Source organism: Engraulis encrasicolus, chromosome 8 (genome assembly GCF_034702125.1).
Source record: "Engraulis encrasicolus isolate BLACKSEA-1 chromosome 8, IST_EnEncr_1.0, whole genome shotgun sequence".
Taxonomy (NCBI): Eukaryota; Metazoa; Chordata; class Actinopteri; order Clupeiformes; family Engraulidae; genus Engraulis; species Engraulis encrasicolus.
Window position 1 is genome coordinate 6,638,368 of NC_085864.1, and position 17,960 is coordinate 6,656,327.

General features: G+C 40.8%; 1 protein-coding gene across 6 annotated transcripts in view; it reads right to left on the reverse strand.

Annotated features, from left to right (window-relative positions):
* Positions 1-549: 549 nt before the first annotated feature.
* arfip2a (ADP-ribosylation factor interacting protein 2a) overlaps positions 550-17,960 on the reverse strand; it is a 23,220-nt gene continuing 5,809 nt past the window's right edge. For 2 of the 6 annotated variants that reach the window (XM_063204892.1, XM_063204891.1), the window contains 8 exons: positions 17,939-17,960; positions 15,942-16,004; positions 14,836-14,916; positions 13,573-13,685; positions 12,956-13,177; positions 11,087-11,244; positions 5,329-5,503; positions 550-3,891 (listed from right to left, as the gene is read on the reverse strand). The exon at positions 17,939-17,960 is cut by the window's right edge and continues 87 nt beyond it. In XM_063204892.1, the coding sequence (XP_063060962.1) occupies positions 3,736-3,891; positions 5,329-5,503; positions 11,087-11,244; positions 12,956-13,177; positions 13,573-13,685; positions 14,836-14,916; positions 15,942-16,004; positions 17,939-17,960 (990 nt within the window). In that variant the 3' untranslated portion in view covers positions 550-3,735. The remainder of the gene's footprint in view (positions 3,892-5,328; positions 5,504-11,086; positions 11,245-12,955; positions 13,178-13,572; positions 13,686-14,835; positions 14,917-15,941; positions 16,005-17,938) is intronic. The other 4 variants (XM_063204896.1, XM_063204895.1, XM_063204893.1 and 1 more) reach the window with 3 other exon arrangements.

Sequence of the window (17,960 nt, forward strand, 5' to 3'; positions counted from 1 at the left end):
CCAGTGTTCCAATCCCTTTTACGCACGTGGTGTTGCGTGGTGAAGTCATGGTTCTTCGAAACAGCAAGTTTGAGCCAGGGAAATTTTTGTTTGTTCGCTTGAGATATCTTAAGGTAAACATCCTGGGCATTCTGTAGGAAGATGTATCTGTTTACCTAGCTCGTCTTTCCGTAGATTACGACGCTTGCATGCTGGACATGTTTCACTGAAGTGTAGACTGTCCCCCGTCGTGACGCACACTTTTAGGTAACTGACAGCGATGACAGTGCGGCAGAATACATCATATCAGAGGTTATCAAATAAACAAGTAATGTTTTTTGTACTCGTTGTGATGTTCGCTTCACCGTGTGGGTTCACCTTTCATTCATGGCCTTTTCATTATTTCTCTTGTCAACTTAACCCTGAAACTGACATTTTAGTCGTCATCATCATAGACATGCATTGAATGCATTTCTATGACTATGGCCCCTAGGTGCCAAATGCCCAACCTAAGTCTTTTTGGTGACAAACATGAAAAATGACCATCACATAAGACAAGACAGTAAACTATTGCGATTTTTAATCATACATCATGATTTCACTACTTGTGCCAATTACAGGGGTCTTGTTGTAAGGGCATAACACAACACATTTACATTGGGAAGATAACTGAGTTACTTTCACATTTACATAGGCCCTATTGTATATTATTCATCAATCTTTTCCACTCGCACAATATTAGAATATGACACACCAGCCTAAAAAAATAGATTATATGCAAACAATATTCTTTTATAAACCTTCCATGATCCCATCAATCCATTTGCACAAATAAGGAAAATTTAAAAATGTCACTTTTTGTATTGGATGAAATGTTGGTTGCAGTAAAACTGTTACAAAGTGGGGTTGCTTCTTTGTTAGGACAATCAAATACAGTAAAATTTACTGAGCCCACTTTTCAGACCAGTGATATATGGCTCAACACAGAGGTGTATTATATGAAGAACTTGGTCCACTTACATAAAAAAACATGACCCTATCCAAGAAATCCATAATCAAGAGGAATGAATGTTTTATGAACTAGATCACTGACCACTGATTGTGTATGCACGAGAGTAGGCAACACAATTGCAAATATGCACGATAAGATCCATGAACACGCAGAACGTTGCAAACAGTTCAGCAATTTTTGGTGAAGTCAATAAACAAACACCCTCATGTCATGTGGCGTTCAGGTCAGCATTGAACTGAGTTGAACATGAGGATCATTACGGAAATACATCCACCAGAGAAACAAAAACTAAAATCAAAACATTTACTTCATGTTGTGTATAAATCAATTGACAGCCATTTCAGGGAAAATATACAGACTAAATTAAATTAAACAGACTAGTTACAATCACTAATATTGTAACAGACGGTGATATGGGATTTAACAATGGAATATAGCAAATCAATAGAAGTAGGCATTATGATGGACAACCAAATTTGGCCCACTGCCATCAAGAAGCACCACAAGTGGTGACCTAGAAATGTATTTTATATGGAGTGGTCAGTGGAGATAACATATGAATTAACAACTCTCTTGTTGACACGGTGTTACTGTGAAAATGCCAATCGCCTGTCATCCATTTTGACAGGCTAAACAAACATAGAACAGAGGAGAGATGTTGGTGGTTTGGTCCTGCTATGGAGTGTGTGCCTGTGAATAACATGGCACTGTATTTGGTCGTCACCTTCATGTGACCTTTGACACTGACCCTTGCCGTCCTCATGTGGCACATCAAGGTTCATAACTCAAACAAACAAACATAAACATGACCATCAGGTTCAGTTAAACATGTTTTTTTTTTCTTTGGAGACAGTGATCAGGTATAGACAGTAAACTGTGGTGAGTATAAAGGGGGGGGGGGGTGCTGAGTCGGGTAGAGAGAGCAACTGAGTTGTACTGCTTCGACAAAATTCCGTACCGCCCTTCCCATATTCAGTCCACATACAGCTTGGAAGTGGAATCTTCTGTCATCGAGATTTAAATAGAGACATTCCAATTTTGCTTAATGCAGGTAAAGCCTATGGTGTATTGATGAATTGAAAAGCGTTTTTTTTAAATAAAATGTGAAAAACACCACTAAGAGTCAGTTTCAGGGCTTCAACTTCAATTTCTGTGTATGACAGAGCACAAGGTCTGAGGGCTATGAATGGTTACAGTACGTCTGTTCTTTCGCAAGTGCGAAGATGCAAACTAGAAAAAGATATGGAGTGATCTGTTTTAAATAACTGCCAAAGATACTGCATTGCGATGAATTACCACCACACTGCTGTGTGCACAGCACACAAGTGTGATGAGCATAGGGTAAGGTGCGTACTACAGTTATGCAATATACTATAGACCATTTCGGCTCTGTTACCACCACACAAACCGCAAAATGTCTTTCAAACAACAGAACAAATAATAATACAGCTATGAGAAGCACTTTTAAGCGATGTGATAGTGTTTACAAAGCAGTGTGACAATCAAAATAAATAAAAAAGTGGCTATTAGCTTTTGATTAATTCATAAATAACTTTCATATATAAACCTGACTACGGTTTCATCTCTTTTCCCTTATTTTTTCCTCAACATTCAGTACTAATGTTGCACAGATTAGAATTGACTCCCTATATTCCCCAAAATATGAATCTGCACACTAAGAGATAGTACATATACAACATAATTCTGATCAACACTGACATGACTAAAGTGACTCGATCTGATGTTGTCATTACCTTTCACTGGCGCATTCTGCTGAATGACAAATGACAAAAGTGATATTCATTCATTTCTAAGTACAAAACCACTTTCAACGGTTTTAAAGTGATACTCTCCCATTTCTGGAAATAAGCCAAGTTTTCACTTTTCCCTCAGCGAAATGGTCGAGTTTTACCTTTTCTCCTGTACTTTCAGCCATTCTCTGATGTCTGGCAAAACAAATTCTACCTCAAAGCTAGCGTACATAATTGAGTCGCATTGGACCAGCTAGCAGCTAGCTGGTCCCATACAATTCAGTGATAATTGCTAGCGTGGGACTGTGTAGAGGTAATATCACCTGACTAAGAGGACCGCTGGAAGAATGAGAAACAATTAAAACGCAATTGTTAAACGAAAGGGGAGGTGTAAAATGATTCAATTCCAGGAATGATGAAGTATCACTTTAAAGACCTTCTGCATTCTTACTACGTACATGGATTGAAGAATGAAGTACCGATGATTAAAATTACATCCAGAACATATAAAGGCTTTCAGAAACACAGATATGATGGTCAAAAGGACGAAAAAACAACAAAATATACATCCGAGAGAAGAGAAATGAAAGCACAAGAGAATAGGGGATGGCGAAGAGTCCCTGCCACCATATTGCGCGCTCGCTGTCTCAGGTCGCTTGGATTCTCTGACACTAGTTTATATATACAGTACATGCGCCATCCACCTCTGAGGATGTCTTCTGTCTCTCCGTCAGTCCATTTCAGTAAATCTTTCAGTCCATCCATTCATCCATCTGTAATTTCCACATAGGTCTCGCGCAAATGTGGGTGTGTGTGTCTGTGTGTGCGTGTCCACACTGCATGACTTGCTGTTGACGTTTTTCGATAGCACTGGTAGGCCAGGGTCAGGTGTGTGTGTGTGTGTGTGTGTGTGTGTGTGTGTGTGTGTGTGTGTGTGTGTGTGTGTGTGTGTGTGTGTGTGTGTGTGTGTGTGTGTGTGTGTGTGTGTGTGTGTCACTGCTCCTCCAGCCAGGAGGGCTTGTCTGAGCCGGGGGGTTTGAGCTTGACGTTGAACTGTCTGAGAGTCTGTTCCAGCTGCTGCTGGTTCCCGGCGAAGTAGGCCGAGATGGCGTTGTGGAAGAGGAGCAACTGCTTATGCATCACCTTCACCTGTAGAGTAGACACACACACACACACACACACACACACACACACACACACACACACACACACACACACACACACACACACACACACACACACACACACACACACACACACACACACACACACACACACACACACACACACACACAGACAGTGTCAGTCTCTTTTTACAACTGGATTTGAAATAGCATATAATATAAAGAGTTTTATATGCATAATGTACATGAACATTATTTCTTAATTCAGAAAGGTCTTCTAATCTATCCCATAATAACGTTGCCTTGTATCATATGTACTGTATATGTACCTCATCCTTCTCAAAGAACTGAGTATATTGGATACAGAATAACATGCCTTCCTCAAAACACCACAATCATCTTTATCCCCTGATACAGTGACTTGTACCTCTCATAGGCGGTGACATGTACCACTACCTACGGCTGCACAATGAATCGAAATTAATTCGAATCAAATTTTAGCTGCAACTTTAGATTGCAACCTTTTAGATTTAACCGTGATCACACCTGGGGCAATATAGGGACCTGCATTTGGGTGTCGTTGATGCCAGAACATGCTGACAGGCTGGTGTTTTAGGCCAAATATATGTGGGCCTGACTAAGCTTCATGTTATTGCCTTTTACATAACGATTACAATTCAGTTTTATTTTGTTCTCCCCTTATATAATACATTGTTGGTTACATTTCACTTTAATCTTTCATTCACAAAATTCAATTCTTTATTGCTGTAGAATAATCGTGATTATCATTTTTTTTCCACAATCGTGTAGTCCTATATCCCACCATACGTCTGGAGCCACTGGAGTTTGGTTCAGGTCTGCCCTTCCTGAAAACACAACATATTATCCATCCTACAGTGACGTGCAGCATGACTATTGAGTGACACGACAATGACATGGCAAAATTTCCGCGTGGTAGCTCCCTTAAACGCAAGGTAACGTGACATGTCCACATGGTGTAATATTGACACGACTACTAAGAGCTCTTCCATAGGTCAGTGACGTGGAGGGCTTCACTCACTATCTGCCCCTTAGATGACATCTCCAGTGTCACGTATGGTGATACAGCAAGTAGGAGCACTTGTTTGAGCACAATTGTACGAGTACCTAAGGTCACACAGCAAGCATTTGTTCCAGTGTTTCCTACAGAATTGTTAGTCATGCTGAGTGGGGAATGAGATGGTATCAAAGACATGTGACCCTATCATGAAAAAGGTTAATTTTGTGCAGTTTTACTGTATATGAAATATGGAGCCTGCCATTCTCCCACATACTCTCTTTCTCTCAAACACACACACAGACACACACACACACACACACACACAGACACACACACACACACAGACACATGCACACACACACACACACACACACACACACACACACACACACACACACACACACACACAATAGTAACATATACCTTGTTTTCCTCGAGGAACTTGAGTTTGATGGAGACGTCGCTGCGCAGCCTCTCGTACTTGTCCCGGTGCTGCTGGTACTGAGCCTGTGCCATCTCCATCCTCACCATGGTGCCCGCGTCACGCGGACCCGTGCTCAACTCCTCCAGGTCCGCCCGATAGGCATCGAACTCCAGCCTAGACACACGTGCAGACACACGTGCACACACACACACACAAAGCATGTTGTGAAATAACACGATCTGCACACAGTTCCTTTAGGTCGACCTGGTACACATTGAGCACACTCATGCATGCATGCATGTGCACGTGCAAACACACACACAAACACACAAGGGTCTTGTGAAATAAAATGACTTGACACTGCTCTTGCCATCATCAGCTTAATTCTATAGTAATCTACCGTATAGCACTCTGCTATTAAGCCACTTCTAAGATCAAGTAGGGAGTCCTTCTGCCCACCGCTGCTCTCTCATTAGTTGCCAAACAACACGATGTTCACTTACAAACATTACAACCTTTTCAGTGACAAGGCTACTCCTGTGAACCACCTCCCACCCCAAAGGACACACACACACACACACACACACACACACACACACACACACACACACACACACACACACACACACACACACACACACACACACACACACACACACACACACACACACACACACACACACACACACACACTTATCCTTCAGTTCCGAAGGGACGAAGGGTCAGACCCCTGGTCAATACAAGATATCTGCTGTCCACCAAGGTTTCACTGTGCAAGCTGTTACTCTATTATCTGCCATGGTCAGGGTTGCCAGATGTGACTGATGATTTCCAGCCCAATAAATGCTCAAAAACCACCCGGATGCTCTAAATCCCACCCTATTTGAACTACAGTTTTTTTCAATTGCTAACAAGCACTTACCCATACTATGGATACTTTTTCTAAACTCTTAACACAGACTACCACCTACCAAACACAATTGGCCAAACAGTTAATTTTCTTCTCAAAAGCACACACTGTTAAATATACACAAAGTACTCATTTCAAAACAGAACACATCGTTTTCTGTACAAACTCACTTTACAAAAACACTAGAAACATGGCTCAAAATGAAATACGTCTGTCAAACAGTAACACTTGTTTTCATTTCACAAGGTACATTGAGTCAATCAAATTACGCAAGACTTCAAAACACTGGCTATTGTCAACATTACAGAAGCTATATAGACTTCTATGTATTAGTTTTACAGGTAGCCTACTGAATGCATTCAAATCACGCAATTCACTGTTTGCACTAAATTTCTAAAGGCAACAGGACTCTGACCACATGTGTTGTTGACATTCAAGATGATTCCAGTACAAAGCATTTTTTATCGTTGACTACAGGAGATACAGTATAAATACTGTTTATAGTATGATAGAACAAACAAAGTTTTGCAATGTTACTTACAGTGAACAAAATATCATGAAGCAAATATATATATAAAAGCACAAGCAAGACGGTTGCCTACAGTGTAGGCCCACAAATGTCTTGGGAGGATAAGCCTAAAAGTCCACACAGAATTAGAATGTCACACAAAATACATAAAGCAATACAGTACACCTTACACTGACAATGCTGTCAATGGTATTCATGGCCATTCAGTATATATGCAGGTACCACAGTAGATCTTAGATCAAATTGAAGACACTATGCTTACAGATGCGAATTTTGAAAATCCACAAAAGGAACCGGGGTACTTCCCAAGGGCAAATGTACTAGAAACGGCCCTGAAATTATTGAATCTATAATACCTTTTCATGCATTTCCAAATCATGAATTCATGGACAGCATTGACTTAAGACGTTTACTGTATTTACCGTAAAATACCAATTTCGGCAGATGTGTTGACAGAGTGATATATACAATTTCTAAACATGATTCGGTAATTTTACATGAACGTGAATTGTGAAGATTTTGTTAGGTCTACAGACATTCTTCTTATATGTAAACAAACAGTTCTTTCCAACTGTTACAAAAGCATTTCCATTCTGTGATTGTGACACAACTTTTTACTGTAAAAACGGTTGTCAAAAACTGTCAATAGAACCGAACAACTAAAATTGGAGGGTTTTCTTCAATTTTTATAAATAATCTGATTACTGTACTCTTGCTAATGTCAAGAAAAGGCATTTTTTACTGAAATAAGGATTTAGGATGATTTCAAATTCTTTGTATGACCAGTGCATGTAAAGAAATTGACAATAAAACCAACTTGAAACTTGATTTGGATGTTGTATTTCCAGTTTTGACACACTGTGTGATAGCATTTGAAAATAAGCCATCAAATATACATTGTTTTGTTGCTGTGGTTATCCTGTGTGTAAAGGAAATGTTAGCATTTTAAAAATGCATTCATTGACAACTAATTGTGTGAAAAAGTCATGTAATGTGTCAACTGCATGGCCATGGAAAGTCCTTGCTGTGTTAACTGTGTGAAGAGTTTTGCAAATGTCGCTGAGGATTGGACAAAAGCTTGTTAGCAATTGAAAAAAACTGTATATTCCATTGAAATCTACGGCGATGAATTTACAGAAACCCACCATTTTTTTTTCACCACAGAATGGTCATCCTAAACAGTCCAATTAGGCGGAAATCTGCCTAATCTGGCAACCCTGCCCTACTCCTGCTCCTGCTGCAGCTGTTCTACTAAGTCCAGGCATTCGCGTGACAGATGGAAGCACGCACTGCTCTGGTCCGATATGATTTGTGTGCCAATCAATGAGTATTTGACTTTGGAGTTTGGCCAGTGGAATGCAAGTCGCACACACAGGAGTAATCTAAGGTGAAACACATCTGCAAGCAAGCATGAAGCCGTGACAAATATTGCTCATTTTTATGTGGACGCTTATAGATGTCACCTTTGCGGTCATAGAGTTGTCATAGATCATAAGTCATAAGTGATATATGATGCCAGAAATACTCCTGGTATCATAATAACTACAGTAATAATGCCCTTGTGATTATTAGCAAAATGTGTTTCCCTACTTAGAACTTAGTGAGGGAATGAACTTGGGAATTTACAGACACCCAAAAAGAGTATAGTTGAAGTAATGTTTTGCCTTTTATACAAAAAACACCAATTCATAGTACCTGTGTGCAAATTTTAAAAATATAAAATGTATTCTTTAATCGTAATTCTTCAGAGTATTCCATATCAATTTCATGCATTTCATATATCTTTGCTATTTCACAACCTGATCTGAGCGTAAGGGACGAAAACAGGAAGAAGAGGAGATCCAGGACAAATCCTGTATTCAGCACATTTACGAGACAAGGTGTGAAGCACTGCCAATAACCATTACGGAGAACACTGTGATGCAAGCAGTATTATGACTGATTGTACCTGTCTCACCTGAGGGTATGGCACTACACACTAGACACTTTCAAGTTTAGCTGCTTCACGTCAGACCCACATCCATCTGTGTGGCTGCCAGCACACTGCCTTGTCATGATACAACCCAATATGATGATTTAAAAGTGAAGATTTATTGTACCTCTGTCTGACAGGGGATGGAAAACACTGACTAGATACATTCAGTTTGCTTCCCGTCAGACCCACATCTTTGTGGATATGGATACAGGGCTTTTGTCTGCATGTTTTGCTTCAATTGTAAATGTACATACAGTACATGACCATAACTAATTCTGGTTCATATTATTATTACAGTTTAAGATGCTGTTTACACGCTAAAAGACACCTGTCACTATGGCGTTTTTATTCATCCACATGCCGTGTTTATATGAAACCGTGACCCATCGTTTTCACTTCATTTTCACTCAGTACCATGGATACTTTTTCAGAACATCTTACATTCGTTAAGTAACCACTGATCCATAAGAGGCAGGTAATTTCCTTTATGTTGCACTGATGTGTATGAAAATGTTTCCTTTATTCTGTACTGCAACTGGAGTACAACACAATTGGAGCGAGTTGGCACTAGGGCCGACTTCAGGCAACTCCACAGGCCGACAAGGATTGTCCTTAGTATAAAAACCCTTTATTAATCCATGGGCATTGTTACAGAGATAAAACCGCCAACCGGTTTCAACCCGCACTGGGTCTTCATCAGGGCGTAAACAGAGGAGGAGTCCCATGGGTGACCTATTTATAAGTTCAGGGGGTCACATGGTTACCTCGGTGATGATTGACCTTTCAAAAATTAGTTAAAATAGAAATATATTTAAAGAATATAGTCCATTCTGGGTGTGTAAAATAAACACCATTTCACATGAACATTGCACAATGTATCATGGAATAACCAGCATAATCACAGCAGTTAATTTCTATTCATTCACATAGACATGTTCATGGGCACAAACATAACCATTTCAATTTACAAGGAAACTTAATCAAAATCATAAGATAGTCACAAAAATGGTCTGAAATCTATCTCTTCGTTGAGACCAGGGGGGCGCATTGCGTCAAGTTTGTGAATCCAGTAAGTTTCACGCTGGAGAAGTAACTTAAGCCGATCACCGCCTCTAGGTGGCGTCTGGACATGCTCCAATGCCTCTACTTGGAGTAAACTTGCATCTCCATTATGCGCGCTGTTGAAATGACGCGCCATCGGGTAATCCTCATTATTGCAACGTATTGCGTACTTATGTTCCGCTACTCTATCCTTGAGGCGCCTCTTGGTTCTCCCGACATAAAAATGATTACAAGGGCATATGAGGCGATAGACAACATAAGTAGTATTACAGTTCATGGATTAATAAAGGGTTTTTATACTAAGGACAATCCTTGTCGGCCTGCGTAGTTGCTTGAAGTCAGCCCTAGTGCCAACTCGCTCTAAATGAAAGGACTCTAGTCTTCTTACTTCAAGAGCACCCACAGTTTGGAGTTTACTAAGTTGGAGAACAAGAGCGCTCAGTCAACCCTTTCCAGTTACAACACAATTGGCTTGGAAGAAACCACTGAAGTAAAGTAGCTAGCAACAAACTTTGCTGCAATTTCAACACCTGATACGGCAGTAAGGCGGGAAAGAAACGAGAAACAGGAGAATTTACAGGAATCTACTGTTTTACCAGACAAGGTGTGTAACATTGCCAAATAAAATACCCTACAGACAACACATATGATATATCGTGAACCTCATTATGATAGAACCACATGATGACTGAGTCATGAGTCTCGCCTGGAGCAATTCCAGATTAGACACCTTCAGTTTAACTCCCTCACGTCAGACCCACATCTACAGTATCTGGTTATCTGGTAAAGTGGATGTCATCAGCACACCTTACTACTTACGAATGTATTATTTCATTTATTCAGTGTGTGTATGTACTTGCACGTCGGCCTATGCCACTAATGAAAATGTGCATGTTCATACATGTACTTAAATGTTAAATTACTTGGCTGTTTTTTTTCTCCCAAAACTAAATTTGCTCAACAGTGCTTTACTAGCAAATAGAAAATGCATGTGTCTTCATCCTGTCCTATTGTCCCTTTGGACTAGATTAGATGCTTTCATGATAGGACAGTGAATACTAGATGACAGGAAATGAGTGGGAGAAAGAAAATGCTGTGAATACGTATACTAGAGGCACACAACCACATGCTTGTCCCACTGGAATAGTGCATACATTTTGATGTTAGATGGTCAATAAAGTGTCTTTGAGTGTCTGGAAAAGTGTGATACAAAACCGAAGTATTATTAAGATTATTATTATTTCAAGATTCCCTGGCCTTTGTTAATCAAGCGTGACATACCTGGCGTTCTCGTACATCTTGATGGTCATGAGGGTGTCCTCCATGGTCTTGGTGACCAGCGTGTTGACGCTGGACTCAAAGAAGTTGATGGCCCCCAGCAGCGCCTCCCCGTTCTTGCACAGCAGCTTCTGCGTCTCCGCATTGTACCCAAACTCATCCTGCGCACAACCACAACAAGGACACAGAGTCAATAAAATCAATCTGTGTTGTTATGTGTTGCTTTAATATACTTCAATACCCATAATGCAATAGGCAATAGGTTACCTCGGAGACCATGTCATCAGATAGGGAGTCCTTCAGGAAAGTTTCAGCATAAACCCCACGCTGACCGTGTGTGTCTTTTCATTAATGCACTACACGGCATAACACTATCCACTGTCAGATCTAACAGCTAAGGCATTGTAGGGTTATGCAGGGACCTGGGTTCAATTCCAGCCCAAGGTCATTTCTCACAACAACTCCACACAGTAAATCCATAATAAAGTCACTGTCAAATCTATCACACTTTGAGCTTTGGCCATGGCTCAAACGGGTAGGGCATTGTACTGAGGACCCATGTCCGATTCCAGGCCGAGGTCATTTCAAGATGTTTCTCCCGATCTCTCGCTCCCAACTATTTCCTGTCATCTCTTCACTGTTTCTGTCAAACAAAGGGCATAAAAGACCCAAAACAAACTAACAAAAAAACTAACATACTTGCTGTAGTTATGACCCTTGACTTAAAGGGACACTGTGCAGGAAATGGTCAAAAAAGGTACTGCAACTATGCTGCTTATTGAAATTGGGCTGCCTATTGCCAAATTTGATCTTTACATGAAAGTTTACTAAGTAATAAACTAATATTTTCTAGTATGGCCCAAGTACAGTTATTTTTGCAGCTAAAAATGGCTATTTCTGGAAATTCATGTATGAAAAGTGCAATTTTTCCAATCATAATGAATACTTAGAATTTGATGCTGGTGGTAAGTATTCATGAAAAAGGTAACATTAGTGAATGGGCAGCATGAATTCTGGAAATAAACAACTAAAAATCTCACACAGTGTCCCTTTAACTACCAAATAAACAAACATCAAACAAGAGTAAATGTTTCAATAGAGACGGCACTATGCCATTCGCCGGAGTCTCCGGATTACGTAATAGAACAAATAAAACTCCCAAGTTTGAAATTGAAAATAATTAACACACTCCTGCCATCTGCTGGAGCTGCATATACTAACACACTAACATCCTCACAACCACACACACACACACACACACACACACACACACACACACACACACACACACACACACACACACACACACACACACACACACACACACACACACACACACACACACACACACACACACACACACACACACACACAGCTAGTCAAAAATAAAACTTGCAAGAACATTGGTTTAATGAGTAACTGTATACACTGTAAGCACATTAAGCAATATCTTGCTACTACTCAGAAGGAAGCAGTCTTTCATCATACTTAGTGGTGTGACAGGACGTTAAAGAGCATAACATGTTGTATTTGCACTACAAACTCATGAAATCTCTCACGCACGCACGCACGCACACACACACACACACACACAGACATCTTTATAGGCTAGCCTCACTGACTCACTCATACAGAAAGCTTGACTGTGCTAAGAGCAAACAAACACCTAACCCTGACTTAACTTCTAGTTTATCAATAACAACAAAATAACCAAGAAAAAAACACTGGGGACATTAGTTTCCCAAAGTAGTTGGTTTGACAGATGCAGGCTCTCTCTCTGTCTCTCTCTCGCTCTCTCTCTCTCTCTCTCTCTCTCTCTCTCTCTCTCTCTCTCTCTCTCTCTCTCTCTCTCCTTCCATCTCCCTCTCTGACCTGTAGTTCGGGCGACTTCTGGCTGAGGTCTGCGAAGATGTCTCCGAGTGCCTGCTGCGTCTGCACCATGTTGTAGAAGTGGGTGGTGAGGGAGCCAGACAGCCGCAGGATGTTCTCATATTTGCTCTTGGTGTCCCGCAGCAGGTCTATCTGGGCCTCCAGCTCCAGGTCCACCGTGCGAGAGCCACGCCCAAAACGCTCCGAAAACATCTGCTTCGTACACTGATAGGGGCGAGCGGTAAATATGCCAGTGTAAATATGAGTTCACGAGAGTCGAGTTAAAATGAACTCCATTCAGGTGACATTTGGTCCCCATGAAAAAGTGTCAATTTTACTTGTGAAGAGTTAATTTTCCACTTGGAGCAGGCGTCACTCTTGGTTATTTAATGCCTGAGGGTACTGGCCCAAATATTACATTCAATGTTTCAAGAAGGAGGCCGGACCTTGCATAGCAGTGTTGAACTGAATTTGAATTCAATACTGAAATACTGAATTTACGTATATACATTTACTCTGAAATATTGACACCCATATCCTCTAGCATTTCCTGTAGAAATACAAAGCAAGACAATATGAGGATGCCATTCATTTGGCCTGTAGTACTACGCTGCACTCACTTTGTATGTGTTGATGCCCCACTTCTTGACGGTGTCCAACTTCTCCACGGCGACGCCCCGCGTGGCCTCCTCCGCCATCATGGGGTTGCTGTTGCTGTGGTGCATGCTGGGACCTGTAGTGCAGTAGAGTATGCATTAATGTATATATTATATGATGTACATACAGGTTTATAGGCTACACTCAACACACATACACACACGAGGAATACATTTTCGTGTTTGGACAGGTCTTAAATATTAAACATACTTCTAATGACACTGAAAAAAACACTGGATTGTAGTTGCTTTCATTTTAAAAATATAACCAAAACATTTAGGACAAAATACATACATACAGTCAAATAGTACATCTCTATAGCAATACTGATGATGTCATAAATATTGATATGAATACTGAACAAGGCTTACTGAAAATTTTAAAGGTGCTATCAGCAATGCTGGTAGATCCTGTATTTGTTTAATCATGTTTTAGCTATCATGTTTTTTGCTCCACAGCATGTAGACAAGAGAGTGGGCCAACCCATATGGCCTGTTATGCTACATAGGCTGTTATAATGCATCTGTGTCACATCAACACTCTACCAACTCAATCTGGATGAACACCATAAAGGTGCACTGTGTAGGCGTAATGTATAGGCTGGGAATATGATGATCGAGCAGAATATGAACACTTACCAAGCCATGCTATAAGAAGATAAAAGTAAGCTGGCAGAATATCATGCAGAGGTATTAGCTGAACGTTATTTATTTCAAAGGCATTGCGCTTTAACAAAAGTTGTGTTCCAGTTTAAAGTTCAAGAGATATAGTCATTGTCAACAAAAGGCAACAAATTTGTGTGTGGAGCACAACCATGAGTAGTGATTGCTGATAGTACCTTTAAAACTATGAGATAGAACAACTCTCTGCAAATCGAAGTTTGTGTGAATTTCAGAAGTACCTCCCAATTCAGTATTTTCATTAAATAAATTGCCCACAAGTTCAGTATGTGTGTTGGACATTTTGATGTTGACAGCACTGGCTTATGGGGTCAGGAAAAACTGACTACATGTAAACTTACAGTGAAAACATACAGTATCTCCTTTGGTTCATTTACCTTTCTTCATTTTTAGCCAATGTCATAATTCATGTACCGTACATGTATTTGTTGAGCTACAGAGAGAATGGTGTGGAGTGGAGTGGAGTGGAGAGGAGTGAGTGAATTGGAGTGGAATGTTGTGGATGGGAATGGAATGGGGCGGACTGGCCAATCGGCTGTGGGATACCTGGGTACCGCTGCGCCTGGTTGGCTATCCGGCTGGTGGCTGATTGGCTGGGTGGGATGCCACGTGATTTGTTGCGTATGTCTGGAAAGGCCGTGGGGGGGGGGGGGGAGGNGGGTGGAGAGAGAGAAAGAGAATGGGGGGTTGGGGGGTGCAGGGTTGGGATCAACAACCAATCAAGGTTTGGGAGGGAAGGTGGTGGATTTCAAGGAGCAAAACTCATGCAGTGGTTTATTTACAGGTTATGTGATGGTGGATGGGTAATGATTTTTGTGTGAGTTATAATAAATCGATGTAATAAAGATTTGTCAGATCAGATTTGTAAGCATAATATGATTATAATATAATTGCAATGTGTATGATGATTGAAGTTGTAAACGTGATTGTAACAGATTAGATTCAGCAAAAGTCAGAGGGAAGTAGTAGTAGTTAAGAAAAAGATGGTCAGGTAGGAATATTGGTGACAAGGTAAGTATTGCAGCAGTTTGAATGGTTATCAGAGCAGCATAGGCATTGGGCAAAACCATAGAAATTTAATATCAAGTTAGGTGGAAGTTTCAGTAGTGAGGGTATGCAAGAGGAAGGTATGCAAGAGGAAATGATTGGGCAGTATTGGGTGAAGCAGAGAAATGACAAAATGGGAAATGAGAAGATGTGAATGAATATATACAGTAAGGTCGGTCTAGTCCAAGAGCACAATATGCCTGGTTTAACTCAAGATTGTTAAACGTAAAAGACGCCAACACACAGTTGTTCAGACCAGCATCTTGTGCATGATAAAATGCATTCCATCAGAGTATAACTGTGTCCACATGCCACAAGACACACACCGACACACACTCACATACACACAGCTTGCCGGTGCACAGAGGTAAAGGCACACAACAGTCCACTGGTTAGTTTGCCATGTCCCTGTTGATTAGATCTCTGCAAACATGCTGCCAATGCGCCTCTATCTTCAGAGAAAAAAAAGAGAGAGGCAAAAACCTCTGTTAAACGGGTAAAACAAGAAGTTGAGAGCTAATGTAAGTCTGAGAGATAGCAGAGAGGATGGGAGAAAAGAAACAAGACAGCATTCAGTCACAAAGCTACTGTATGCAGCTGTCCACCTTCTTTGGGATCGCCTGACTTCCTCTTTTCCAAGTACTCTGGGTTAAAAAAGATGGCCGGTCCTGAGCAAACAGGTTTGAAAAGGTTGTTATTACTTAATGAGATCGATTCTCATCACACACACTCAAATAATCACTCACTCTCAGTCGAGGCAACATCATTTCCACAAAAGAAGCACAGAGAAACTTTGCTCTGGGTTTGTCTGACAGGTTTCAACATTAAGGCATTAAGCGAGAAAAGTACTAGGCAATGGAGGACGGTCTTCAGTGTGGAGCTCTGCTGGAGACTAACTGATAAATAAACCAAACAGAGCAAATTCAATTTGTCTGTGTGTGTGAACCTTCAGCAAGCCAACACTGACAGTGGCTCTAGCAAATCAACACTGACAGTGGCTCTAGCAAATCAACACTGACAGTGGCGGTAGCAAATCAACACTGACAGTGGCTCTAGCAAATCAACACTGACAGTGGCGGTAGCAAATCAACATAGACATTCTCAATGAAGAGAGCAGTGCCACTACTCCTGCACTAATTCCCATTCATCATCAGCTCCCTCTCGTAAAGCACTTGACTTCTCCCAGCAGAATTTGTTTGTTTGTTTGTTTGTTTGATGGCTGGTTGGTCTCTAAAGAAATGTAGTTGCACATAAAGATATCATATAACTAATATAACTCTTGAAGGGTTTAAATTGACTTTCAGATAACATTAGGTCCCACTCAAAAATAGTGTTCTACTCTAATTCTACACAGTATTACACTGGCCACTAGCAGAATTTTACACTGACTTTTAACTTCACTGTCTTAACACTCTGTTTTAGCCCTCCACAGTGTTGTTAAAGGACCAGCTCAGTCAATTTCAACATGCAGTTGTAATGCTCACACTACCCTGGACTTGTCAGTACCTGAGTTTTTTTTTTCTTCTTCAGCCTTTTCCGAGATCTTGGTCATTGTAATGGGGGCAGCGCTTTGTTTACATTTCAAAAAAACATTTTGATTTATTCCCAATAACATCCGAAAGGTTATACAACATCAGCAGACAACTAGCAAACAGCGGTACCTTTTGGGAAAATATTTGGAGTAGGCCTATGTTATTTAAAAAAAAAATGTAAACGAACGCTGCCCCTATTAGAATAGCTCATATCTCGGAAAGGGCTTAGCCGAAAAATGTGGCATCACCGGGTACTGACAAGTCAAGGGTAGCGTGAGCAATACAACAGCATATTGAAATTGACTGAACTGGTCCTTTAATACTCCGACTATCCGGATGTACCTATATGTACTGCATATAGTATATATATAATAAGTGTGAGTTTCAGCCAACTCCCTTTCCCTTTACAAAATGACAAAACTCATCAGGCCAACTCAGGCTTAAAAATATGCGACACTGATCGAATGTAAAAGGATTGCATATCTGTCCTGTACACTAACAAACTTCACAAGAACATCACATAGCAATAGACTAAGCTTGGTTCAAATCCAAAGTTTCACCACTTGAGCCAAACTCTGGTGAGCTCCAATAGCTTACAACAAAGCTTACTGGCGAGAACATACCACCGAAAATGGACCTGCAAATCATGGTAATGTTCTCCACTATGCCTACCCACCTGAAAGAGAGCGAATGCTGAAGTCTGTGCGACATTATATTATTACCTTCTCTGCTCCAGCACAGCAGAAATCCCTGAGAGGTATAATAACGGCAGGGCGGATATTGAGCTAGCGAGAACATAACAACTTTAAAAGATGATTAGCTACGTATGCTGGGCCCGGCTTTATAAATCAAGATAGGAGATGTCTAGTGCTGTGCTGTGCTGTGCTGTGTCAGGATGAGAGCACTGTGTCTAATCACTCCACATAAACACACACACATTCATTCATTCACTCATTCTCTCTCTCACACACACATGCACGTAAACACAAACACACACATACACACACGCACGTAAACACACACACACACACACACACACACACACACACACACACACACACACACTGTACCTTTAATAGAGCTGGTGGGGAT